Source organism: Engystomops pustulosus, chromosome 1, assembly GCF_040894005.1.
Source record: "Engystomops pustulosus chromosome 1, aEngPut4.maternal, whole genome shotgun sequence".
NCBI lineage: Eukaryota > Metazoa > Chordata > Amphibia > Anura > Leptodactylidae > Engystomops > Engystomops pustulosus.
The window spans coordinates 152,004,406-152,030,315 of record NC_092411.1 but is presented as its reverse complement, the minus strand read 5'-3'; the positions used below and the strand labels follow the sequence as shown (position 1 = coordinate 152,030,315).

The 25,910-nt window shown below is 41.1% G+C and overlaps 1 protein-coding gene across 4 annotated transcripts; it reads right to left on the bottom strand.

The window, feature by feature from the left end:
* Positions 1 to 327: 327 nt before the first annotated feature.
* On the bottom strand, positions 328 to 24,403 carry PTBP1 (polypyrimidine tract binding protein 1). 4 transcript variants are annotated; one of them, XM_072111200.1, is made up of 15 exons: positions 24,369 to 24,403; positions 14,285 to 14,315; positions 9,820 to 9,889; positions 8,589 to 8,761; positions 8,108 to 8,254; positions 7,453 to 7,623; positions 7,233 to 7,343; positions 6,964 to 7,135; positions 6,504 to 6,575; positions 5,726 to 5,856; positions 3,745 to 3,778; positions 3,193 to 3,285; positions 2,885 to 3,101; positions 2,699 to 2,776; positions 328 to 2,595 (listed from the first exon to the last, which is right to left on the bottom strand). In XM_072111200.1, exons 1-15 carry the CDS (start codon positions 24,386 to 24,388, stop codon positions 2,463 to 2,465), a joined length of 1,653 nt encoding a protein of 550 aa, XP_071967301.1. In that variant the 5' UTR covers positions 24,389 to 24,403; the 3' UTR covers positions 328 to 2,462. The 4 variants fall into 4 exon arrangements, with proteins under 4 accessions (XP_071967301.1, XP_071967309.1, XP_071967319.1 ...); XM_072111208.1 differs by lacking the exon at positions 24,369 to 24,403 and adding an exon at positions 16,752 to 16,976; XM_072111218.1 differs by lacking the exon at positions 24,369 to 24,403 and adding an exon at positions 16,361 to 16,557.
* Between the last annotated feature and the right edge of the window lie 1,507 nt (positions 24,404 to 25,910).

Here is a 25,910-nt window from a genome sequence, read left to right as displayed (position 1 = left end):
GCTGGGTGTGGTGTTCCATAGTGTCAATATTGAGGAAACATTTATGTTTAAGTTATTTAGCCCAGGAAATCCTTTTGAATAAGTATCAAATGCAAACAAAAAAATGCTAAACAACATACTAATAAATGGAAGATCATGTGTCAGTGTAAGTCGTGTACATACAGCACAATCTGTACTGATGGGAGTTTCAAATCTGAAGTTTGTTAAATAAGTTAAACACCAGCTATACTGCAGACAGCAACTAGAGTTAAAAGGTAAAGTTAGAAATCAAAGTAGGAGACAAGATATAGTAGCAAGCCATGAGAAATAACTCACAGAGATAGGAAATAGCAGAAGAATATAGTTTATTAGCCCATATACTGGCAGATAACAGCTACAGTTGAGTAAACACCTACTGAAAAGTATAAAGGTTTCTTATAAAATAGTTTTAATTTGTGTTTCATACAAACTTATGATTAGAGGTAATTGATTTCTTAAGTTGCCATTCGAGCACCCGCAATACTGAAATCTTTCTGAAAGGTTATCAAAATATACATTTACCACTAATAAAAAAAATGAATATAATGTTTTACAGCTTTGCACTTAGGTATACAAAATGCTCAATATTTACAAGTTGATATAGGGTATAATGCACAGTATATTAGGAGGTTCATCTGAATCAATATCCAACACACTTAACAGCTTTAGGGTATGTACACACGGCATCATGTAGCCCTCCAAATGGGAGAGCTATTTGAAAAAACCCCAAAGTGCACTCTTATAGATCACTTATTATGCTCACTTTGCTGCAATCCCTGAAGAGATATTACAGTACTGCAACCAAGGTATGCACCGCCAGACAGTATAGCAATTATTGAAGTCTCAAAAGTAGGGGACTTAAAGTTTTCAATCTCCATCCGTCTACAAACCATGCCTCCATTTCCGACAGCATATGTTGTCCAACCGTCATGTTACCAAAAAGGAGAGCACAATGAGCATTGATGGAGGAAACTGCCAAGGACCTCTCATGATGGAGTTTTGGCAAAGTTTACACAAAATGCCCCCTGGAACAGGAAGTCGGTATAAGTGGTGCAATCATAAAAAAGGCACTGTTTAGCCACAATTGTGAATGCCAAAACGTGCAAAAACCCCAAAAAACTTGCAGCCACTTGTAGCACTGCACCCCAGCCATAGGAAAAGAAAAAAAGGGTTTCCAAATCCAGCACATAAGATTTAAAAAAAAAAAAAATAATAATAAACTTTGAAGGGTTAAATTGCTTTACCATGGATGATTGTCTGAAAGTGTTTGACCAGATCTGCCCTGCACTCACAGTGGACTATTTAGTTGGAGACGCCTGTCAAGTCTTGCAAATGTGATAAAGGCACTTCAGTTTAATATGGTACAAACATTTTATGAACCCCCCCCCCCCCAAATTTGGAAGAATTCCTTAATGTTAACATTAACATTCTTTATCTCTGCATAGTACCATCTAAGGGTAATTATACCCAATATTAATAGCACTTTAAGATAAAAGGCATTTCCATCCCACCTTTATGCCTACAGTTTAGGTTAAAGGTAAAGGCAAAAAGTTGCAGGGGGAGACAACCCCACTTAAAAGTGGCTACATGCACAAAACCATATTCTTCAGCAGTGTGCAGTCTATGCATTAAGAAATGGAGCATGGACTTTTTTCCCCTCACACAGATCAGACATCTGGCCCCCATTTTTATAATTAGATTTTACCCACTGAAGGGAATGGGAGAACAAAAAAAAAGAAAAAAAAAAAAAAAAAAGGCATGTAGCCTCAGAATATTCAACGGGTAAATACATTTTTCACCCATTTGAGTCAATGGCCAGGGTTACCGAAGACACAACAAATCTTGTGAATGTGCAGAGGTGCAAAGTTCTTTCCAAAGTAAAGTATTTGGTCAGACTTTGTACAGGAATGATTAGAATGTTGCTCAACCTGTAAAATAAATTTTATGCCATTCATCTGACATAAGGCACTGAGGGAAAGCCAGCATGTGTGTGACACTATGAAAAACATCTATTAACACACTGTACAAAATGGATAAGTAGAAAATGTGCTGGACAGATATGCAATTAAATGGTCCTCTCAAGACACCTGTGCAAGCCTGGTGTATTTTGTGAGAAATCTAGCGACAACTAGATTCCAGACTGGCCTCCAAAAACTCAATTTGGTCCGCAAGCATGAAACTGCCACACAAGGTGAACATTAAGTATGGAGTTCATAGAGGGTTAAGGGAAGCCAGCCTATGGCCCTTACCCTACAAACATCACTATCATTGCAGTCTTTAGGAAAAAAAAAAAAAAGCTTAAAAAATAATAATAAAAACTGGAATGCAAGGACACTTGAGTGCTGCATTTCTATTCTGTAAAGTGGCTTATCTGGAATGATGGAAGTGAGCCCTTTGAGACATTAGGTTACCCTCAAAAGGGCTGAAAGTCTTTCATCCACAAGTTAAATGGTAGACTTTGAAAATGAGACACGAAGGTGGTGATTCTCGCCCATGTCATGGTTGTGAAGTTCTATTAAGGATTCAATTGCTTCTTCAACAGAGCTCATCTGAATAAGAGCCATTTTCCGGTCTTTCCTTAAAAAAGAGGGGGGAGGGGGAATTAGTGTTTATTTTACCACATTCTTTGAAAAATCATGCAATGTTGAAAAAAAAAAAAAAAAAAAAAAAAAAAACTTACTGAAAGAATTTAAAGCCTTTAACTGTGCATCCATCCTGTGAGAAAAGCTGCTTAATATCCTCTTCACTTACAGATGGCCTAAAGAAAAAAAAAAAAAAAAAGAGCTCTAGGTGTTTTCTTATGTACAGTACCAAACAAACTTGTTTCTCAAGTGAAACTCTACAAAGAAAATTATTGTAATCTTACGGTATGTTTGAGAGGTGGAGTGTAGCCGAAGGAGGGAAAATGTTTTGAAAGTTCTTAGATCCTGGCTTCTTAAATCTATGTAGAGGAGAATTGGTATAATCTTTTGTCAAGCCTTGGTCTTCTTGTCCTTCTTTGGGTAACTGTACAGTCTGATGTTTTGATAATGTAATTCGAAGAGGCTTTCCATGCAGTCTCTGGCCATTTAAGTGACTCATTGCTGAAAATAAAAAAAAATATATTTTATTTGAAAAAGGTAATGACCCTTTAGGAGAAGTTGCGAAACTGGAAAACAAGTGCGCACAGCTTACCAAGCTGAGCTTGATTTCCATCAGCCATCTGCACAAGTGCATTCTCCTTCTTGTTGAAAAGAATTTTCACTCTGTGTACGTCCCCATATACACCTTAAAAAGGAAAAAAAAAAAAAAAAGTGAATTATTAAATTACTGGAATACAACTCCCTTTATAAGTGCAAGTCCATCCCAACAATCAATTTCTTATGCAATGGCCATGCTGAATTAGTTTCAAAAAACTGCTGATCAAATCATTAAGCACTCAGGATTTCAGAAGAGATTGGAGCTTAGTCAGCTTAGTAAAGGACCAGCGACTGATCAAGTGCCCACCTTCCAACTACTCCCATTTTTGGGATCTAAACCAACTCTGCATGCCACTCAAAGGTACAGTTCTACAACTGATCTTAGACATGCCATTGCACACAAAAAAAAGTTTTAAAGTTACAGGGAAATTTGTAAAACTGCACCTTTAATGCAAAATACCCACCCAGCAAAACCAGAATAAAAATGCATGCAGGACCCACCCAAACAAATGGAAAAAAATGAATAGTAATAAAGTGCGAAACATACCGAAAAGAATAAATAGGCATTGGGGTGTAACTCTCTTTAGAGAACAGCAGAGCAAGGCAGCGGAGGGACAGGGGTAGAGAAAAGGAGCCGAGGGAAGAGCACAGCTTGCAGAAATGGTCCACGAGGAAGGTGTCACCGGAGGAGTGGTAGGAGCAGTTGACGGATGATATTCAAGGTGGTTAATATTTGAAGGATAGGTTGGATCCGGACAGCAGGGTGTTTGGGTTTTTTTTTATTTTTTGTAAGGGAGAGTTTATGTTTGTTTTTGTTTCAAGCACAACAGGAAGCAGAAGATGCCGTGCAGTCAGTTGGCAAAGAAATTCCGGATCAAGGTAAAACAAAACAAGGAGGGGGATGGGAGGAAAAGAAAAAAGTAGCAAAAAAATCAGGTCAGTAAATATACAAAGAAACAAGTACACAAGATTTAAAAGACTTCTAGATTAAAATGTTTAAACAGCTACTAAAGGTTTAATTCTGAGAAAAGTGATATATTGAAAAGAAAAAATCTAAAGTCTGAGACAATATCCACACATCGTGTAACATTCCACCTGTAATTATCACAAAATTAGGTTGCTAAAGTAATGAGCTGGGGCCAAGAGAGGACATAGGCCTTCACTACCATGTGGCTCTGCAACATGAAGTGTTCATTGTCATTTTTTTGTTAGCCAGCAATACACGAAACCTGAGTTCTAGAATATTGTCTCCAACTATATAAAAAAGGGGTTATCCCACAAAAACAACTAGTAACATTTACAGGATTATTGATAAGAACTAACCAGAATGGGAGGGACTGTTAGGGCCCTGCTCAGGTAGTACGCAAGTCCTGTTTGCATTAAGTGGTGGTGCACCACCAATCAGAACTGATAAGATATCCATTAACTTCAGTATATATATGGTCCACCAGTGCCACCAAGATTCAACTTCCAATTAAAATTGCCTACATACAGGGCAAGTGATATTATTTTGTGAAATAACCCCCTTAAGAATCCATAAAGTGATTATAGTAAGAAGAGTGTTAGTAGAGTTGGAGGGGTGACTCAGTTTTAGGTTACCCACTGCCATATAATCATTTTGAAAGAATTAAAAACACATTTTTATATTTAGGTTGATAACTTGCATAACAAGTAAATATAGGACACATACACCAGCAAGATATGCATGAGCTTCTATAACCATTAGTGCCCATTTTAGAGTTTGTGGAATGAAGTCAGAGTACCCACTAGAAAACTGTCCCATTGCCAATTTGTTAACAGAAATACATAACATTTTATTAGTCACATGGCAAGTTATAGTTGCCTCTTGATACAAGACAAATTTCTCACGATACATTTAGGCCATCTGCCCACGTTGTGGATTGTCATACAGAAAATCTGAATGAAAACATTTTCATGAAGATTTCATGCAAATTTTTTGTTTGAATGTATTTTCCACGTTTTGCTTCACCTGATGTCATTTCAAGCAAAAACCTTAATCTTGGTGAGCATTTGATGCCGATTTTCACTCCCATAGACTTCAAATCTCCCACACAACATGCAAAAAAGTATGCGCAAGTAAAATTTTATTTTCCTTACAGGGAAAAAAAAAAAAAAAAAAAAAAAAAAAAAATATCTACACTACCTTCCCTCAAATTATTCATTTGATTGCCAATGCATTTTAACTGTAGATTTTCTGCACCATAATCTGTGCGTAAAATCCGCATGTAAGCCACAGTGTGTAAATGGCCTCAAAACAACTAAACAAAAAGAAAAAGCCCTACTCAGAAAACCCACTGCCATGGACTGAAAATAGTTGAAGATCAAACCCATAAGAACAAAGATGTAGGTTAAGACTTCTTGTCCAACAAGCACATGTGCACCTTTTACACAGCTACTGCCCAACAGTCAATGAGGTTATTAGGAATCTGTAGCAGCCATGACATGCTTAAAACTAGATATGCATGAGTGGGATATTGTAAATCTTTCCAAAACAAAGAACAACTAACCTCTGGGCTAAGGTTGCTGACCAGCAGAACAGCGTTTCCAGGGATCCCTAGGCCATGAATGCCAAGCCTGCTAGCGGCAGCTGCTGCAGCTGCTGTTGGGAGTGCAAGGGGTGTGAGTGTACCATGGACACCTGAAAGGGAAAAGAAAAAAACATCAACCATTACTACATATGATGAAAGGGTTTCTTCCCTACATGCAAGTATGTAAAGTAAAGTGCTTCCCTTTTATTCACTTCCTCATTCCCTTTGGTTTTGCATTGTCATTTTAGGACTTGTTTTCTGCATTACCAATCGTACTTACTAATGGCCTGTTGCATGTAATGAGGGAGCAGGAAAAAAAAATCCAAATGCCGTAAGCTTCATTGCTAGGATTCATTGCTACCACTTTAGGGACTTTATAAACTTGGTCACTTTTTATTCAATTTAAGTTTTTCACCATTTTGTCACTTCACTAAATTTGGGTGCCATGTTCTGTTATGGTGTTCACCGCCAAGAATAGACTATACAGTCTTATACTGCACCAGTTTCATCATTGTGTCTGAGGACACATATATATAAAGTATCTAGTTGTACTAGCAACATCATTTGTTGGTCTTGTTAAGCCAGAAAACTGCCAAAATGTTGATGCATTTGTATATTTTTGCTACACCGACTTGTGATACCAGAGATGTAATGTGACCCAATACAGATTGAAAAATCATCCCCCCTAAATGTGCTTTCTGTCAGAATTGCCCAGCCCCAATCTGAATATTACTGTAACAGGTTAAACACGACTTACCTTGTGGAATAGCAAAGGCTGGAGGAAAGCCTGCACTAGCATATGGGTTGGCAGAAATCAGCCCAGGAGCTCCTGCAAGGGGAAACATTTTAATCTTAATCAATTCTAAGCATATTTTTAAGAGCTTTGCTAATGTACTAAATTCAAGACTTGGCTAAAAAAAACAAAAAAACACATGCATTGAAGATTACAAGAAAATGGGTCAGCCCCACAGAATAGTGCAGTAAAAAAAAAAAAACAAAAAAAAAAACACAGCAGACTTTACATAAGGGATCAAAGTGTAATCCTCACATTTATTGTTGAATTTTGAAGGACAAAAGGTAGAATGCTGTTTAAACCCTTATATGAAGTAGACCGTAACATCACCACGGCTATTGCATCAAAATAGTAATTGCTGCTGCAATGGAACTGGCTAGGCAGCTCAGCCCATTGTCAAGCACTAAGTATCAATTAAACTCACCAAAGGCAGCAATAGTTTGATCCAAAGAAGGCTGTCCATCACCAGAAGGCAAATCAGGACGAGTGTAATCTCTACTTTTGTCATTATTGTATTTCACATTTAGGCTTGTGAGTTTTGAGAAGTCAATCCTAAGCGTACAGCAAGCGTTATAGATATTCTGCCCATCAAGTGACTAGTAGAGAGTAAAAAAAAAAAAAAAACAATATGAAGATAAACCAGACAAAAGTCTGATGGTGGTAAATCTTATTTAGGAATGAAACGTTCTTTACCAATTTGGCATGCTGTGCGCTCACAGGATCAGAATACTGCAGAAGTGCCTGAAACTGATTGTTCTTTGTAAAGGTTATTATTTTAAGCACAGTCCCAAATTTAGAAAATATCTGTAAGAGAAAAAAGGTGGAACTCTTAGCCAGCCATACACAAAAAGATCCAAATAAAATTGTAACACTGAATTACCAGCTTGCAAAGATACACTAAAAGACAAAATACCTGATGTAAGACATCAAGAGTAACTGGATAGAAAAGATTTTCCACAATTATCCTGAGGACTGGACTCTGCCCCGATACAGCCATGCCAGCATCCACTGCTGTAGCTGCAGCTGGGAGTGCAAGACCTGTAGACTGCACAGAATTCACAGCCAGCAGAGCAGCCTGTGCCCTCTATAGATAAAATACAAAGAAAAAAAAAAGTGGTTAAAATCAGATTCCTTCCTATATCCCAGTTGCAGACAACCCCTTAACTAGATGTCAATAACAACATCCGCCAGTCTCCACTTAACACTTGTTTGGCAGGAGAAGGTATGGTCGCAAGCCAAACATCTACTACACAGGGACAGAATCCAACACAAGGCAGACTGTTTACACTTAACATCTTCTCCATCAGAAGTTACATTTTCACCCAGAGATCAACCAAGTTAACTTCCCATTAAGTAAAAACTAATCAAAACAAAATATCAGCTAGAAGTAGAACATGAACAGTGATCCCACCACAGAAAGAACAGGGCAGAAACAAGTAGCTTTGATTAAAAGCATACAAGTTATTTCAACATACCTTGGGCATTGTGATTATTAATAAATGTAAAGACAAAAGAATACAGCCATGCACCAAGTCACAGTCCGTTATTGACCAATAACCCATGCTTACCGCTTGGTTTGGGGAATTGTCAGTCTTCAGTTCTTTGTGATTGGAGAATTGAATATAGATTGGCTGGCTCCTTAGCACTGGTGTGACCGTGGCAAAATAATTGACCATTGTGTTAGCAGCTTCTTCTGTATTCATTTCTATGAACGCCTTATAAATAAAAATTTGAAGATTTGATTAGGCAGCTAAATAAATAGCTCCAAAGATTGTCAAACAGAAAGGATGACTATTTTCAAACTCTCAGCATGGCAACATAAAGGGGTAATTTTGGAGGATTTTATGACATCCACACAATTGTACAGGGTAGATCCAAGTCTCAAACATATTTTGAGAACATGGGCCTGACCCTCTTACAGCCAGCCTGAATGAAGAGTTTGCTGCACATGCACTAACACTTCTCCATTCAGGTCTATGGGTGCTCCAATGTGTATGGACATACTGGAAGCCATTCAGTTCTCACTATACAGTTTTTAAACAGCTTTACCTGGTTTTTCCCTTTTAGCATCAATAGATTAGTCACTTTCCCAAAAGGAAGACCAAGAGCTATAACTTCAGCTTCTGTAACATCCCCTGGAAGCTTTCTGATATGAATCACTTTTGAGCCAACTCCTACAGATCTGTTGTCCCCCTTAAATTTCTTGCTGTCATTTCCATTTGCTGTAAATAAGAACAAATAATTTTTTAAGCGAATGATGGCATTCTATACAGTGTATCAAGCAATCTGGACACAGCAAAACATGCAACCCTATTCTAAAACAATCCATACTCTTGCATGAATGAGAGGTGTGCTAAATCTCTCCCCCCCCCCTTCAACATACGTATTCTTTAATTTTCAGGAATAATCCAGAGGTAAAGCTTAGGTCTTGGTATGTCTTAAGTTGACCCATTGACAGAAAACCAAAGAAAATCAGGTTTAGAATCCAAATATCAAGTGGTTTATAAGGATGATTATTTTGTTAGGACATGAATGACTATGGATAAATGCATTGCAGAGTGATGTGAACTGTGCCTAACTTGTCTCACTCACTTGCATCAGTCATTGTGAGCAAAAACTAGGAGGAGAGACTACACACATAGGTTGCTTAATAAGTCTTTTCATTATAACTTCTGTCATGGGCTCACAATAACCCATGCAGTACAAGGCCCATTACACATTTGCGAGTGTGATGCGATGAACTTGCATCACATGCTGCCAGGATCTCCCGGCCGCACGTGTTGAGTGTGATGCGCATCACTTGCAAGTGTGGAATGGACCTAAGGGCAGTTTAACTCCCACAAACCTACAGCCAGATGTACACAAACATGTTCAGCCTATGGATATGGACTCTTGTTCTGATCCTACAAACTGAACACATGGCACAAGAAAGTGGTGCTTGCAAAATCCAGAAATATGAGTTAAACACACACCCTTCCACCACTAGATAGATTATATACAGGAAAACCCATTAAGGTAAGGTACAATAAACTATATATAAATTTTGTCTATATAGTAAAAAATGTTGGTAAAGGTCATAGAATTTGTCAATTATATGCACTTCATGCCTTTGCATACGACACAAAGTACCCCTCCCAATATCAAGATGTTCCCTGGATTTATTGTACAGAGCTTCAGTTGAAGGTCATTGAGAGGTTGGGCAATATAAAGAAAAAACTAAGATTGTTACATTGAAAATGTGCAACAAAGCCAGAAAACCACACCACAGAAGAGACTTTACCTGCAGAAGCAGAGCTGCTCATGATAAAAGGTCCGTTAGTAACACAAGAGAAAAGTTCGTCAGATCCCCGCTGGAAGAAAATAAAAGGGTGTAAGAGCACAGAATAGAATGTAAAAGGAAACAATCTGGGGAGAAATGCACATTTCACAATATCAAACTAAGGCTATATTCACACGAACGTATATACGGCCGATATACGTCCCCCATACACTCCTATGGGCGCACGGCACCCTACGGGAGCGGTACGGTGCAGCACACGTGCGGCACCGTACCGTTCCGTACCCGGGAAAAAGATAGGACCTGTCCTATCTTTTCCCGTAATACGGGGCCGTGCGACATAGGTTGCTATGGAGAGGGGCGGGGGTGAGCTGCGCTCACCACCTCCTCCTCTCCCCGTACACTGCCGTTGCCCGCTACGGTACGGTACGGGCAACGGCAGTGTGAATATAGCCTAATAGTCTCCAACAGTACTGCCAAAAACAAAATAAAATTTGTATAGACATTGGAGGGCAGTGGATTTATCATTAATCAGGTTCTTAGGAGCTTTTTATACATTTTATAGATGCATATGAGGCGCTTACCGAACTGGTTTTGAGCCTTTTGGTGAAATTTTTGCAAAACTAAGGCGTTTTGAACCTGGTTTTTGGGCCGTTTTTAAGTAGTCCGTTAAAAACGCATGCGTTTTTGAAAACACATTCGTTTTAGACCCGGTTCAAAATAATTAGTAAAACCGGTCAAAAACTGATGTGTTTACAAAAACCGACCCAAAAACTGGTTCAAATCTACACTTGTGCCGTCGGCCTATTTCCTGCACCAGGAGGGGTCTCAAGTGAATTTGAAGCCAAGTTGTACTTTGTCTAGCAAGTATGTATTTACTTGATAAATCGGGCACAAGAAAAAAAAAAAAAAAAAAAAGTGGAATAGGTTGGTGCAAATCAGCAGACATGAAAATATATGCTACAAAAAGGTAATTCAAAAAAATAAATTCACACAACACAGCAGCAACAAATTAAAACCTCCATCCTGATCACTCCCAAACTGGAGTATGCAAAAGGTGAAAGGGCAATAGCCTGCTGTAACAAATGCTACTTTCTGTTCCAAACATCCTGCTACAAATCATTTCACTAAATTTTAGAAGAATCACATAACCACAACTAAATGCTGTTGCCTTTATACAGAACAGAGCACAAAAGCCACCATTTTAAAACATTACCCGTCAGATACCATTTCTCAGTGATCTGTCTAGGAACCTACCTATGGGACCCTGTGCTCTGAATACATGGTATGCATACAGGTTCAGCACTGCCTGTTGTGGAATATTGTTAAAGTGAAGAGGTGGATACATTCTTCCACAGACTGTTTTGGGGGAACATGGATTCAATTCTCATCACCCGGAAAAGTAGTTTATTGTAGCGATAGTCATACCAAAAATAGACTGAAAAAACTGAGGTACACAGCCACATAAAAGATTTGAGCTTGAGAATATATCAGTCTCAAATTGTACTGCCAGACAGTGCATGGTTAAGTTACAAGGTTAGCGACCACATGAATACTGTATTGTAACTTGAGTACTAAAGGTTATCACTCAACTCTGTCAGATTCCACTGTTAATAAGTAAAGCAGAAAGTATATCTCTATAAATACAAGAGTTCATGTAACATACAAAGACATTAGTACAATACCCCAATTTCTACAAAAGAACACAAATACACCAACTGGATGTCCCATGTGTGAACTTTGATCAACATTAAAAAGTACATCTATCATCAGACTGACTGATGGTAAACTAGTCCTACTCACAAGCTCTTAAGTACAACTTCTGCCAAGAACTTTTTCTTACTATAATTCAGAACGGCACGATTTCACAGAAAGATTTCAAAAATATTCAAGTCAGTCTTATGCAGCAAGTACTGCATCTTAAGATGTATTCCATCCGACTACCTAGTAAAGTCCAACCTGGATGTCACTAGCTCACTGTAATCTCAACGGGAATGGGCAAGTGAGGGAGGAATGAATACATAAGCCAAGGTACTCTGGTGGCGCAAACCTGAGTGTCTAAGGCTGATTTGCATAATGTTTAAAAACTTTCTACAGAATCACACGGTTCTTCAGGAGAATCTGAGTAGGACTAGTCTACCATCAGTCAATCTGATGGTGGATATGCTTTAAAGGGGACCTACCACCACGAATCTACCTATAAAAGGTAGATCGGGTGGTAGGTGGATCAATAGGACGTGAAGATAGCCCTTTTAAGTGCTAATCCTCACGCCCCCGCACTCTTGTGAACTTATATAGAAGGTTTATGCTAATTTTGTTGTTATGCTACTGGGGCGTGGAGTAGCTGCAGCTGTGGCTACACGGCGTGGCTACTCCACGCCCCAGTAGCCACTTTACCCCTCCTACACACAATCTCCATATTCTTGTGGGTTTGGTTATTACAGCTTTCACTGTGCACCCCAAATGACAAGTCTATATTCTTTGGGCCGGTACAATCACGGTGATACTAAATGTATACAAGTTTTATAAAAAAAAAAAAAAATAAAAAACCCACGAATACATATTGCCATTTTCAGGCGTTTGTAACTTTAAACTTTAATGTAGGAAGCTGTATGCGGTGTCATTTATTGCGAGATAAGACAATGTTTTCCATGCTACCATTTAGATGATGGTACAGTATTTTGATCACTTTTTATTAGATTTTTTATATGTTGCAAAAAGGCGAAAAAGGCATTTTTGACTTGGGTCACTATTCTCTGTTACGGGGTTACATAGAACCCGTCACCCTAATAAATGCTCTAGATGATTACTAAATATTAGTACAAACTGCCAGCGTTATCGGAAGCTTCCGATAAAGCTAATGAACACTATACCCTCAGAAACCCAAACTGAGTTAACAGCAGTGTATTCACCAGAGGGGTGGTCAGAGGCGCTCCCTCTCCTCTGCTTCCTTCCCGGACTGCTCCTCCGACGCTGTAGGCCACGCTGTAGGCCGGCAGTGAAATAAAGGATTCATGCGGCAGTCACTGCCTCCTCATGAATACACCAGACCGCTGTAAGCTCGATCCAGCGTTCTGAGGGTATGGTATGCAGTGTTCACTAGCTTTATCGGAAGGTTCCAATACAGTTAGCACTTTACGTTTAATCATTTTATTGGATATATTTACATGTAAAAAACAACAAAAACAGTGGACATTTTTCATACAATTATTACCGCAGGTCTCAGCCTTGTGTAAAATGAGAATACTTATAGGGTTTGGAAATCGTTATTACTATCCTCTTTTAGTGCGATCTTGATACTCGAATTATCACAGGTAGGAAGCCAGAGGTTTGTTAACTGACATTGAGCCGTAGATGTTACCAAAGCTGAAGAGACATGCATTTTCTTGCGTCCGTCACCCTATCAATAATTTATGGTGCCGTTTTCTAGCTAGGATCCTTTATTGTTTCAGCACTTTAACAATGCTACTACTAGGGTAGCACTAGGAGCTGCTTACTTTAGTGAGCAGCTCTTGAGCGTTTTTTTTTAAGGTGACGGGCAACTGCCAGGAATATTGGACAGTACAAAATTCAGACACTTGTCTTAATGCACTATTACAGGAACTTGAATTAAAGTTTCATAAAATGTGTGTGGTATAGCAAGTAAAATTTTTTTTTAAAGAGATTGGAATTTTGTTCTGCAAGTCTACAATCACACTTTTTTTTAGCAGTACCAGACTGTCCTGATGTTCATACAAATCAATTAAATTATGCTTTAAAGCATTTTGATATGAAGACTAGTTAAGTGCACAAGATATATGCGGAAGTTGAAAAGCCTTAGGCAGTAAACTTTATACTACAAGTCTACCTTGTAATCCAACACAAAAGACTACCATGACTACACCTAGAAAAACAAACCTGCAATAAATGCAGGGTGGGGCAACATTCCAATGCTTGAAAAGGATAGCAGTAACGCAGACACTCCCAAACACTGATCCAAGATAAAGCCCTGACCAAGTCAGCGGCTGGAGTTTGGAAATGTGAAGTCTACCAGTAACCACACACTAAAAAGCTGCTGATATAATCGGAGTCAAACTCAAGACACAACTACACAACAAGAACGCCTAGAATTAAAAAAAAGCCAATATACTCAAACTTAAACTATGTGTAGTAAAGTTGGGCTGGAACTTTCCACATCCAGCCAGTGCTACTATGGGTATGTATGTTAAAGCAATGGTAACCATAAGGGCCACATGCTGGATCAGATAAACCACAGAAGACAGGCATTTCAGACCACATTCTTTGAAGGCAACCAAGGGTGATAATTACTAATGCCATGGTAACAGGAGACCATTCTAGCTCATAAAGACCTTACTCTAACTAGTAGACAGCGTTGTGGGAAAGTTAATGTAATTTTACCACTATTGAACATATAATTACATTTTAATGTACAATAACCACAGACATACATATAGGACGTGGCTCTTACCTTAGTACCAACTGTAATATCTTGAACAATGCTGAAAAAGAAGCACAACCATTAGATTCAAGAAACATTTGATAACAAACTTAAGTTGCAGATTTTAGCTATTCAGACTGTATGTGAATTACCCTTCAGTATTGCAAAGAAGGATGCTGATTGGATTTTTAACCCACATTCATTCTTAAAGAAGAGGTGCATTAGGCTTCCTACATTGATCTTATATTAAAAGGAAATGGTGCTATTCTCAAAGGGCTATTTTTGAGATCTCACAGGTAATCAAAGGTTGTTCTCCAGTGACAAGTCCCTATCCTGTGGATAGCAGCCAACGTACTGATCGATGTACCCCAAGATGAACAGAACTCCTTCTCTATGGCACATGCGCAACAGTCTGCTCTGTTCCTCTGGGTACAGTGAAACCAGTTCTCCATGGCTGGGGCTTATTAGTCATTGCAGAACCTGTTTATTACCAATACCAAGCAAAGCTGCTGTACAGTCAATGCCAGTATGCTTTGTGACTAGATTACAGCATTAGCTGGTTTGCAGATACTATAACAGCATGTAGTGAACACAGAGGGTTGTTAGGTAGCCGAAAAGTTATAAGTAATGAGTCATGCTCCAACTAGCGCCCCCACCCCCACACACCTTGAGTCTGATAGCGTCTACAGGAAATGCATTGTTACTGTTGCCAGTCAAACTGGTTCTAAGCTCAGTATATTCAAGCTCAGGACAAAGACTGCTGAAGGAAAGCTAAAGGAATGCAAGAGTTGCACAACATGGTAACAGGATATGAGTAAGCAATTTTGTGCAAGATACACATGCAGAAAAATAAAGCCTGCCACAAACACATTGTATGGTAAGAAAGGTAAAATTAAAGGTTCCAAAAATGAACCACAGCGTTTTACCTGTAAACACTTCCCTTGCCGATTACACAAACTAAGTTTTTGAATCACATTCCGCAGACCCCCCCTGCCCCACCCAGCTAGACTTTCATCTAAACAGTTCTACCCAGGGGTCTAGCAGCATCTCACAACATACTTCTCCAGGTACTGATAAACAAAATTACATTACAGGAGGATGGGCAGTACCAATTCTTCAAACGAAAAGAACCAAACCAAGTCAAATTAAAGGGGGTTTCCTAAGACAGAGTTTTGAAACCTGATGGCCATGAGTGAGCTTGGTCAGAAACTCACTGCATGCAATTGTGGAACTTCCCAGACTCTAGGCACTTCATATTCTGAAATAAAAGTTCAATCTGAGCTTTTCCTTGGGAGCAGATCACAACTAAAAGCCTGTACATTTAACATGTGCCACTGGGCATTCCCAAGGTGCTGCTCATCTACATTAAACCCTCCATTCCCACTCCTTGTTGGAGTTAGTTTGTAGACTTACTACATATACATAGGAGCTTCATACATTCTCTTTGTGCAGAAAACAGGAAGTCAGACTCTGGTCAAGCATTTTAGTCTCAAAGGCTCTAAAAATTGACATCTGGTTTGTCCAAAGATCATGTATTAAATGGAGAGACCGATTATCACATGAAGAGTGAGAATTCACCTAGTACTATCCAACACGTGATGCACGTTACCAATAGACCACAAGCAATGACCAAGTTCTCAGCTCAGATGAAAAGGCAAACTTCATTTTACAGTACTGGTTGTGGATCTCCAAAATGTATTAAAACAGAACAATGCAGCCATACCCAGCAAGTCCCACTTCATGTTACTGCGTTCCTATAGCTAGAGAACCTCTTCCTGAACCCACTCTTCTATCATGTAATGATTATACATAATTCGTTACAGCGATCCCTTTAAGGGGAGCTACACAATCCCAGTGTAATTAGAGCTCCTCTATATCTACAATGGGTGGAGCACACAAGGGCAGGCAGTAGGGAGCTGAAAGGTTCACTCATCAGCATCAGATATCACAACTATCACCCAAGTGCTTTGAAGTGGCCGTCAGCCCCTCATCACGCTCCAGCGCTGCCTGCTACAGACAATGGCGCGGAAGCCTGAGGCTGAACTTTGCTCAGGGCCCGGCTCGTGGCCACACTAGGGTTAAACATTAGAGAGCAGCCTGAGGTACCTGAGAGTAGCACAGGACACCACGTATGCAAATCAAGATGGAAACCGAGCACTTCCTGGAGCACAGCTCCGAACCCCCAGCGCATATGGGTGGAGTGGAAGATGTAGAAAGACTCAAGGGTTAATCCCCCTCATTGCCACATCATCTCCATTCACATCCTCTACACACTGGAAGTTCTTCCAAGTTACACCAAACTGTAACCACAGCCGTACAGCACACGGCGCCCGCCACAACAGCCGCCACATTCTACCGACTCTGAGACCTCCGCAACGTGCCGGGCACCTCCTGACCAGAGCTCCCCTCAGACAGCCCCCCGCTCGCCACAATCAACGCCAATGCACAGTTAGCAACGGATAGAGGACGAGGTGTGCACACAGGTATCGCAACTCACCCTTCCATGACACACACAAGAACCACCCGCTTCGGAGAGGAGGCACCGCAGTAACTAAAGAAAACTAAGCGACCGCCTCATATAGAGTCTCAAAATGGCGAACGGACTGATGACGCAGAGGTAGCCGGTGACTATTGGTAAACTGAGGGTAAGAGGCGGTGCTATAAGAGTAGCTGCCGCCCCCCAGTGTTCCCGCCAAGGCAAGGTGCGTCATTCCGTGCTGGCACGCCCACGTAAAGAAGTTGAGGCGCCGCTTGAGTTGTGCTCGGGCTGGGTGTGGGTCACGTGGAGCCAGAGCTTACTGCTGCTTCTACTTCTAGGCGCTTAGCCTGGAGGCTGTTTCTCTGGTTGTTACTAGGAGCTGATATGAGGTGGCACTTGGAGGTTGGACTAGATTGTTATAGCACGCCACTATGGTAAACCACAAAGCTCTGTTACCTTAGAGCGGTGATTTTCAACCAGTGTGCCGCGACACATGGTCAGGTGTGCTGCGGGGAAAGTTCCCCAAACTATGGTGCCCCCTGTGTTTTGTTTCCCAGCGATGCGCAGTCACGGCTTCTTACAATGTAGGAGACGTGTACAATAACACATGCGCAAGCTTTGAACCTCGAGCGACAAAATGACGTCACCGAGGCCGGCGCATCATCCTGAGAGCGGAGAGACTCTTGCATTTGCCCACCGCCAAGGTGATGCCCACCAATAATGCTGACTATATGAGCTTTTGCCTGAGTATATGAACTGTTGGCAGAATACTCAGCATATGAGCTGGTACTTTTAGTACTCCAGCAGTATACTGCATATAACAATGAGAAATGTAAAATGAGAAATACTATAGTCATGAGGCTGGAGTACTACAAGTACCAGCTCCATATGCTGAGTATATATGAGCTGGCACTTGTACACTGGCCTCATGGCCATAGTACTTCTCATTGTACCCCTTTATTTTGCAGTATATGAGCCACAAAATAATCAGCACCATATACTAAAAACAGGGAGAAACTGAGAACTGTTGAGCAAGAGCTTTGTGTGTGTCTTTCCACCATTCCTGCCAGGATATCCCTTTTGTGTTTATCGAAACAGGCCCAGGTTTCACACTGAGTGAGTAAAATAAGTTTAGAATCTATATTATTAACTATATGTATAATATGACCGTTATGGTGTCATTTTGTGCTATTTTGGTTGGTGATGTGCCCCAGGATTTTCTAAGTATAAAAAGTGTGCCGCGGCTCAAAGGTTGAAAATCACTGCCTTAGAGGACTGTTCACATGCAGTTTACAATGAGGGACTTTTTACTCGTGTTCTGAAAATGTTGATAAGGGCTCTTTTCACGTGGGGAAAACTTGGATCAAGGCTACACGCTGTGGCTACACCACGCCCCAGTATCCTCTTTGCTCTTCCTACCCTGAGATCTCGGCGCGCAGCTATCGTATCCATACATGCAGCTGCCACCCATTCTAACTATATAGGTAGATGCGTGGTGGTAGGTTCATGGAGTGGGGGACTGAGGCTCCCTGCCATATATTTAATAGGGAGCAGTTCAGGAGCCAGAAGAGCAGCTCTTTGTGAGTGGAGTCTAATGATCCAACTCTCTAAGGAGAGACGGACTTCCCATCACTAGTGCACTGGTTTAGTTGTATGCGCCTGCCCCTTCCCAATGTCCACCAGATATACCAAATTTCGGCCTGGAGTTGCTGAATAGATTGGTGTCCAGTTCCTATCTACGTTTTGGCTTCCATTTTGCCATTTAAAGAGCACCTGTCACCCATAAAAAATAATTTCTTTATACAGTACGCACAGATTACGCAGCACTGCACAGAACTTGCCAAATTGGTTCCTGTCCCTATGGCGCTCACAATCTAATCAACCTATAACTGTATTGAAGTGTTGGAGCAAACCGAAACACTCAGAGGAAACCCACGCAAACTTGTAGAGTGCATACCAACTCTTTGCACTTTTGGGACATGAACCCAGTTTTGCAAGGCTGTATTGATGACCACTAAGCCACTGTGCTCCCCTAATATAGTTTTATTGGAACCCTGTGATAAAGCTAGCAGACACTGCTTCCCTGTAACACTGCTACCTCTGAGGTAGCGTTAGGAGCTACTGCCTTTTTTATGGGTGACGGGTCCTCTTTTTTTTTTTTTCTCTTCTTATTCTAGGTGTGCTCCTTATTTTGTGTGCACACAAACTGTAGTTGTGCTGTTAGCTTCTCCAGAGCTCTGCACATGGATGTGTATATAGTAGGGGGCCAATGTCTTTCCAACGTTGGACGTATTAGTACGTCGTGGGAGGCAGGCACTTGCTGCATCGTGATACACTACTAGGTCCAGCTTCTGGCACTGGTTGCTGAAGGGAGGTGCATTAGAGCTTTATCAAGCATCACAGCATCACTTTTTCAAGCCAAACTTAAAAAAAAAATTAAACCGCTTGAAGTCTTATTAATAAAAGTAAGTGAAAGTCCCATAAACACCTGCATTCCGTACACACCCGGGATCACCGCTTCCATAGCAATCTGTACAATAAATCAGCAACGTTATTGGACCCGCTCGGTGAACGCTGTAAAAATAAAACCCAAAAAACAGACATTTTTCATAAAATCCCTTTAAAGTAATGTTACAAAAAGTGATCATAGAAAGTTGTGTGTCAAAATGGTACCACTGAAAAGGACATCTCAACACGTAAAACATGAGCCCTCAACCAGCTCTGTAAACCAAAAAAATATTAGTTATTTCTTTTACAGTGAAAGCTGTAAAATCCAAGCCCACAACTAAACGGTGAAAATGCTCATTTTCACAAATTTCGCTGCATTTGGCTTTTTTTTCCCGCTTCTCAGTGCACGCATGGAATATTAAGTACTGTTACTATCAAGTGCAATTTGTTACGCAGAAAACAAGCCATCACAGAGCTCTTTACGTGTAAAAGTAAAAAAAATTATAGATATTCGATGGTGTGAAAAATGGAAATGAAAAAACCAAAGAAGGCTAGGTTGTTAAGGGGTTAAATACTTTTGACAGAGGCGCACATGAAAATGCCATATTCAATTTTATGGGTTAGTGAAAATTAATGGCGGACGTCCGGCAAACGTTCGTGTGCATCAGGAATACGGGGTCATTTACCATATGATATGACAGGTCTCCTCCCCTCCAGTGCTGCTGTATAAATCAAGAGGCTCCGACCTGTGCAGCATATATAAATCTATAGCGTAATTAGTTAGGGACTGCTCAGCTTGACACGCAAACACCCCCTGCACCACTACGCTGCCAGCTGCACACCCTACATGGAGATGACATGAAGGGATAAATAATTGCAAAACTGGCCTCCAAGACCTATTCTACGGCAATGGAGCATTATAATATGCTAGGTAATAATAAGGTAGTAAAACATTTTATGATTTTCTAGTTATTAACACATCCCTCCCTTGGTTTGTTTTAGATGTACCGTATATACTTGAGTATAAGCCGACCCGAGTATAAGCCAAGACCCCTAATTTTACCACCAAAACTGGGAAAACCTATTGACTCGAGCCCCCCCTAGTATATAACCAGCAAGCACCCCGTAGTGTACAGCCAGCCCAGCCTGCCTCCTGTATTATACAGCCAGCCCAGCCTGCCTCCCGTAGTATACAGCCAGCCCAGCCTGCCTCCTGTATTATACAGCCAGCCCAGCCTGCCTCCTGTAGTATACAGCCAGCCCAGCCTGCCTCCTGTAGTATACAGCCAGCCCAGCCTGCCTCCTGTAGTATACAGCCAGCCCAGCCTGCCTCCTGTAGTATACAGCCAGCCCAGCCTGCCTCCTGTAGTATACAGCCAGCCCAGCCGGCCTCCCGTAGTATACAGCCAGCCCAGCCGGCCTCCCGTAGTATACAGCCAGCCCAGCCGGCCTCCCGTAGTATACAGCCAGCCCAGCCGGCCTCCCGTAGTATACAGCCAGCCCAGCCGGCCTCCCGTAGTATACAGCCAGCCCAGCCGGCCTCCCGTAGTATACAGCCAGCCCAGCCGGCCTTCCGTAGTATACAGCCAGCCCAGCCGGCCTCCCGTAGTATACAGCCAGCCCAGCCGGCCTCCCGTAGTATACAGCCAGCCCAGCCGGCCTCCCGTAGTATACAGCCAGCCCAGCCGGCCTCCCGTAGTATACAGCCAGCCCAGCCGGCCTCCCGTAGTATACAGCCAGCCCAGCCGGCCTCCCGTAGTATACAGCCAGCCCAGCCGGCCTCCCGTAGTATACAGCCAGCAAAGCCGGCCTCCCGTAGTATACAGCCAGCCCAGCCGGCCTCCCGTAGTATACAGCCAGCCCAGCCGGCCCAGCCGGCCTCCCGTAGTATACAGCCAGCCCAGCCGGCCTCCCGTAGTATACAGCCAGCCCAGCCGGCCTCCCGTAGTATACAGCCAGCCCAGCCGGCCTCCCGTAGTATACAGCCAGCCCAGCCGGCCTCCCGTAGTATACAGCCAGCCCAGCCGGCCTCCCGTAGTATACAGCCAGCCCAGCCGGCCTCCCGTAGTATACAGCCAGCCCAGCCGGCCTCCCGTAGTATACAGCCTGCCCACTGTAGTGTATACAGCCAGCCCAGCCTGCCCACTGTAGTGTATACAGCCAGCCCAGCCTGCCCACTGTAGTGTATACAGCCAGCCCAGCCTGCCCACTGTAGTGTATATAGCCAGCCCAGCCTGCCCACTGTAGTGTATATAGCCAGCCCAGCCTGCCCACTGTAGTGTATATAGCCAGCCCAGCCTGCCCACTGTAGTGTATATAGCCAGCCCAGCCTGCCCACTGTAGTGTATATAGCCAGCCCAGCCTGCCCACTGTAGTGTATATAGCCAGCCCAGCCTGCCCACTGTAGTGTATATAGCCAGCCCAGCCTGCCCACTGTAGTGTATATAGCCAGCCCAGCCTGCCCACTGTAGTGTATATAGCCAGCCCAGCCTGCCCACTGTAGTAAACAGCCCAGCCAGCGCTTAAAAAAATTATAAACTTATATACTCGCCCTCTGGTGGCCCCAATGCGCAGCACGGCTCCCCGATGTTGGCGTGGCTCCTCTTCGGTCTTCTGTAACAGCCTGCACGGCGCGGCCATGTTATCTGCCGGCATGCGCATACAGGCCGGGTGATAACATGGCCGCACCCTTCAGGCCTATAGAGAAGGCGGTAGAAAGAAGAGGAGCCACACCGACATCAGGGGTGCCGGAGGGTGAGTATATAAGTTTATTATTCAAGGTATGATCAAGGTATAGAGTACATCTTTATTAAATCAATAGATTCTTAAAAACAATTAAAAAAAAGCACAAACAAGTGCTTCAAACAACCAAAAAGACCCCAGAATCCAGTAATAAAGAAATTACATTGAGGTAGGATAAAAAGTTAACATTTGATATAACAGCATAGATAGACTACGCAGTAATTGTAGGTAGTAAATTCACAAGTGTGATAAAATTACAATTTACAGGCAGTCCCCGGGTTACATACAAGATAGGGTCTGTAGGTTTGTTCTTAAGTTGAATTTGTATGTAAGTCGGAACTGTATATTTTATCATTGTAATCCCATCCAGAACCTTTTTGGTCTCTATGACAATTGGATTTTAAAAATGTTGGGTTGTCATAAGAGTCCAGCAACAACAAACAATCAAGCACCTTATCACATAGTGTGTACACCGGTCAAGTTCGCGGGCTCTCCACACCGCGATCTAGCAATCGGTACAAATAATACTTGAACCATCCGTGTAATCCAATCAAATACTTTATATAAATCTTTGGATGACAAATTTAGACATAAGGCATATATATACTTCACCAGTTTATGGCTCAATATGCTGAATATGGCTGAATATGGGTTGTCATAAGAACCAGGATTAACAATAAAGCTTCATTACAGACACCTGTGATAACTGTTACAGCTGATTATTGTAGCCTAGGACTAAAGTACAATAAATTACCAATATCCAGTGGTCTGTTTGTAACTAGGGGTCGTATGTAAGTCAAGTGTTCTTAAGTAGGGGACCACCTGTATACATAACCACAAATGCGACCATAGTTACCTCAGTATTTACAAGGTCTGAGCTCTGGATAATGGGGGCAGAAAGCAATCCCCACGCGCTCCGCCCGTCTGTGCAGGCTTCCTCAGGGGTAATGTGCAATTTGGGGAATTAGGAATATGTAGAGTGCTTACCCTCGGAGTCCGACACCAAACAGCTGCATCCGTGAAGTGAAAGAAATCAGCATGCGTGTCATAGACCGGAAGTGGCCCTATGCGTTAGTTTGTGTCAAAGAAAGCGGAAGTGACGAATCATCACTTCCGGAAATGTGATCCCCTGTAATACAGCACTTGCGTAGGCTGGTATACGCCACAAATAGAAACACACATTCACACTGATACAATGCGCATGCGCCGTTAAGTACCAATATGTATATAAAGAATTAAATACTAATAAAGTGCCAATATGAATACATGAACTAATACTATGATAAAGTGCTAAAGCAAAAATTTTTTGTTTTTTATGCTAGAAATTGTGATTAAAAACCGCAAGGTTAATGTCAGACTCCGAGGGCAGGTTAAAAATATTAGGTAATAGGTATAACAATATATATTGAGAATAAAATAATAATAATAATAAAGATTATTATAAAATAAAAGTAAGAAATGAGGTAAGTATATAAAAAACGCTGACTTGGCAATATGTGACAACATCCAGTAATACAACAGAGTGATACACCAGGTTTCTTAGTACAAAAAGTGAAACTAATAGACACTAATGTAAGTGTCTGCAAGAACATTAAGAAGATATATATTTCTAAGTAATAAAATCATCCAGAGTACATAACAAATTACATGATAAATACATATAGTAAAGTGAGAGCAATGGACATTAATACAAACGTCTATAGAGGCATTAAAGAATGTATATATATATATATGATCTTGAGTAGACTGTATTTATCCCTGATGATTTGAGGCAGAGGTTGTATTTTTGTTGACTCGTGTATAAGCCGAGGTGGGGTTTTTCAGCACATTTTTGTGCTGAAAAACTCAGCTTATACACGGTACATCAGATGTAATTACCTTCTAATTCTTTTTAAATTTTTCTTTCTTAAAATTTTAACATCATGAAGACAACAAGGGTTAATAAACAAACTAAAAATTTGGGTGACCAGAGGGGTTACAAAATATTATGAAATCTGTATTTTAACCTGAGTAAAAGTAATTCTAGATTAAATGTATAGGTTGTAGATGCATGAAACATAATTTATGGCTTTTTTTTATATATTGTTGTTTTTAAACAAGGGGGTGAGACTTTTGTTTGCTAAAATAAACCTTCTGATTTTGACTGGATAAAAAACCTTCACATTTAAATCCAGTGTTAAGTTGCTAGTGTCTTTAGCAGTCCATGAGTGTCCTCTAGCTTGACTGTACAATGGTTAATAATTGGAGTGAGACTCTGAGTTTGTGAAATGTCTACTGCCTTCTGTCTGGCTGTGGGGGAGTTAATCACTCCCCTCAGTTGCTCCTGGGCCTGGTTGTAATTAAGTTCTCATATTGTGAGACACAAACTCCAGTATATTTATGTGAAATACAGAGCATGAGCTAAAAACTGCATGAGAAAATATGCAAGTGACCTTCCACCCTCACCCAATGGAGATTATTTTCATCTCTTTGCTCCTCCTCTTCTTTCCGTTTTGGCTGTGTCACCCCCTTCTTCTGGCCTCTGTCTCAGAAAGTGGTTTGTCTCCAAATCTGCAGAATAGTTTGCATTCTCTGGCTTGGAGTGCACATTAATTCATACTAATAAACTCTCTTGCTCTTCCCCTTCATTTGTGCATATCATGTAAAATCTTCCTATTGCCTCCTGTTGTGAACTTGTCTAGGCAGGAATCTTAAGAATAATAGGACTGCTTTATAAACAGGTTTGTATGGGTATTAAGGGTGTAACCTTTACACTTGGCTTCACATTCTTCAGTTCTTCTTTCATACTTTTACTTGAAATAACTGCAGTTATGTGAGGAAGTTACAATGTTTTAATAAACTGCCTTTATTGACAATTTTCATACAATAGAACCTTCACCCCCCCTACCAAAAATAGTTTGTAAAAGGTTATCTGCCTGTTGTAAATGTTTATTTTATTTTGTTTTGTTTGTCAGATATACAAAGAAAAGTGGGATATAAAAATATCACTGGAAATTTTTGGGTACCCTAGTTATGCTTTTGTGATACCCTTAATTCTTATCCCATATTAAGTTGCGCTCATAATACTCATAATGTAATTCCTTCAAACTTGCAGTATTTGTAGAACCGAGCTGTAGGAAGGAGAATTATTTTGCAGCCCAGTTGATACCAGTGATACCAATGATACTCTGCTTATACCGTTCAGAGCCTTCCAAGAAATCCTATTGGGCAAATCCCGGGTTATCCCAAAATTATGGGAAATTGGGTTGTACTAGAGCTACTGTGAGAGCTATCATATTTCTCCCCAGACACCATCTTGTTCACTATCAGCTATGTCATAATTCAGACATTTTTTGTCATCTGTTTAGAGATAGCATTTGTCCTTGCTGCTGTTTTCCTTCTCTTCTGCATCGCCTGAAGGTTATGTTTTGACTAGTGGGAGGCCTTCAAAGTACATTTAGTGATAAGACCCTGGTTCCCTTGAGTCTAGTGTTTTTCTAGAAGAAATGATACATAGAGTTCATCAACATTATTTTGGGAAAAGTAGCTATAGGGTGTTTCTGGGAGTTGCATAAAGTATATTCAAGCTAACCTATAACATTTCAGTATTTTACCACCTTTTCACTTTAAACTACATTGGCAGAAGTGGAAGGAGAACCCTGTCCATGAGGGTTCATAAACTATATTGGAGAGTAGGTGAAACAAATAAATGAAGGAACCATAGGTTTAATGTGTATTGTAGGAACTAAACAGGCAGGTTTTCAGGTTACTTTTCAAAGTTTTCAATGTGGGGGACAGTCTGATGTTTTGTGATTTTTGCAAAAAGAAGAGTACATAGTATTAACATGTTCATGGAGTGAGTAGCACTTCTGCCCTGCAGTGCTGGGGTCCTGTGTTCGAATCCCACCCAGGTCAACATCTGCAAAGAGTTTGTATGTTTTCTCCGTGTTTTCGTGGGTTTCCTCCCACACTCCAAAACATACTGTTAAGTTGTTTAGATTGTGAGCA

Bases quoted from the DNA above. Each gene is read 5' to 3' on its own strand.
- PTBP1 (XM_072111191.1), bottom strand. From the start codon at position 14,453: ATGTGGGTTAAAAATCCAATCAGCATCCTTCTTTGCAATACTGAAGG. The intron at 7,344-7,452 runs GTATTTTGTCTT...TTTCTCTTACAG, and splicing joins CTCTTGATGTCTTACATCAG to ATATTTTCTAAATTTGGGAC. The intron at 3,286-3,744 runs GTATGTTTCGCA...TTCCTTTTTAAG, and splicing joins ATGCCTATTTATTCTTTTCG to GTGTATATGGGGACGTACAC.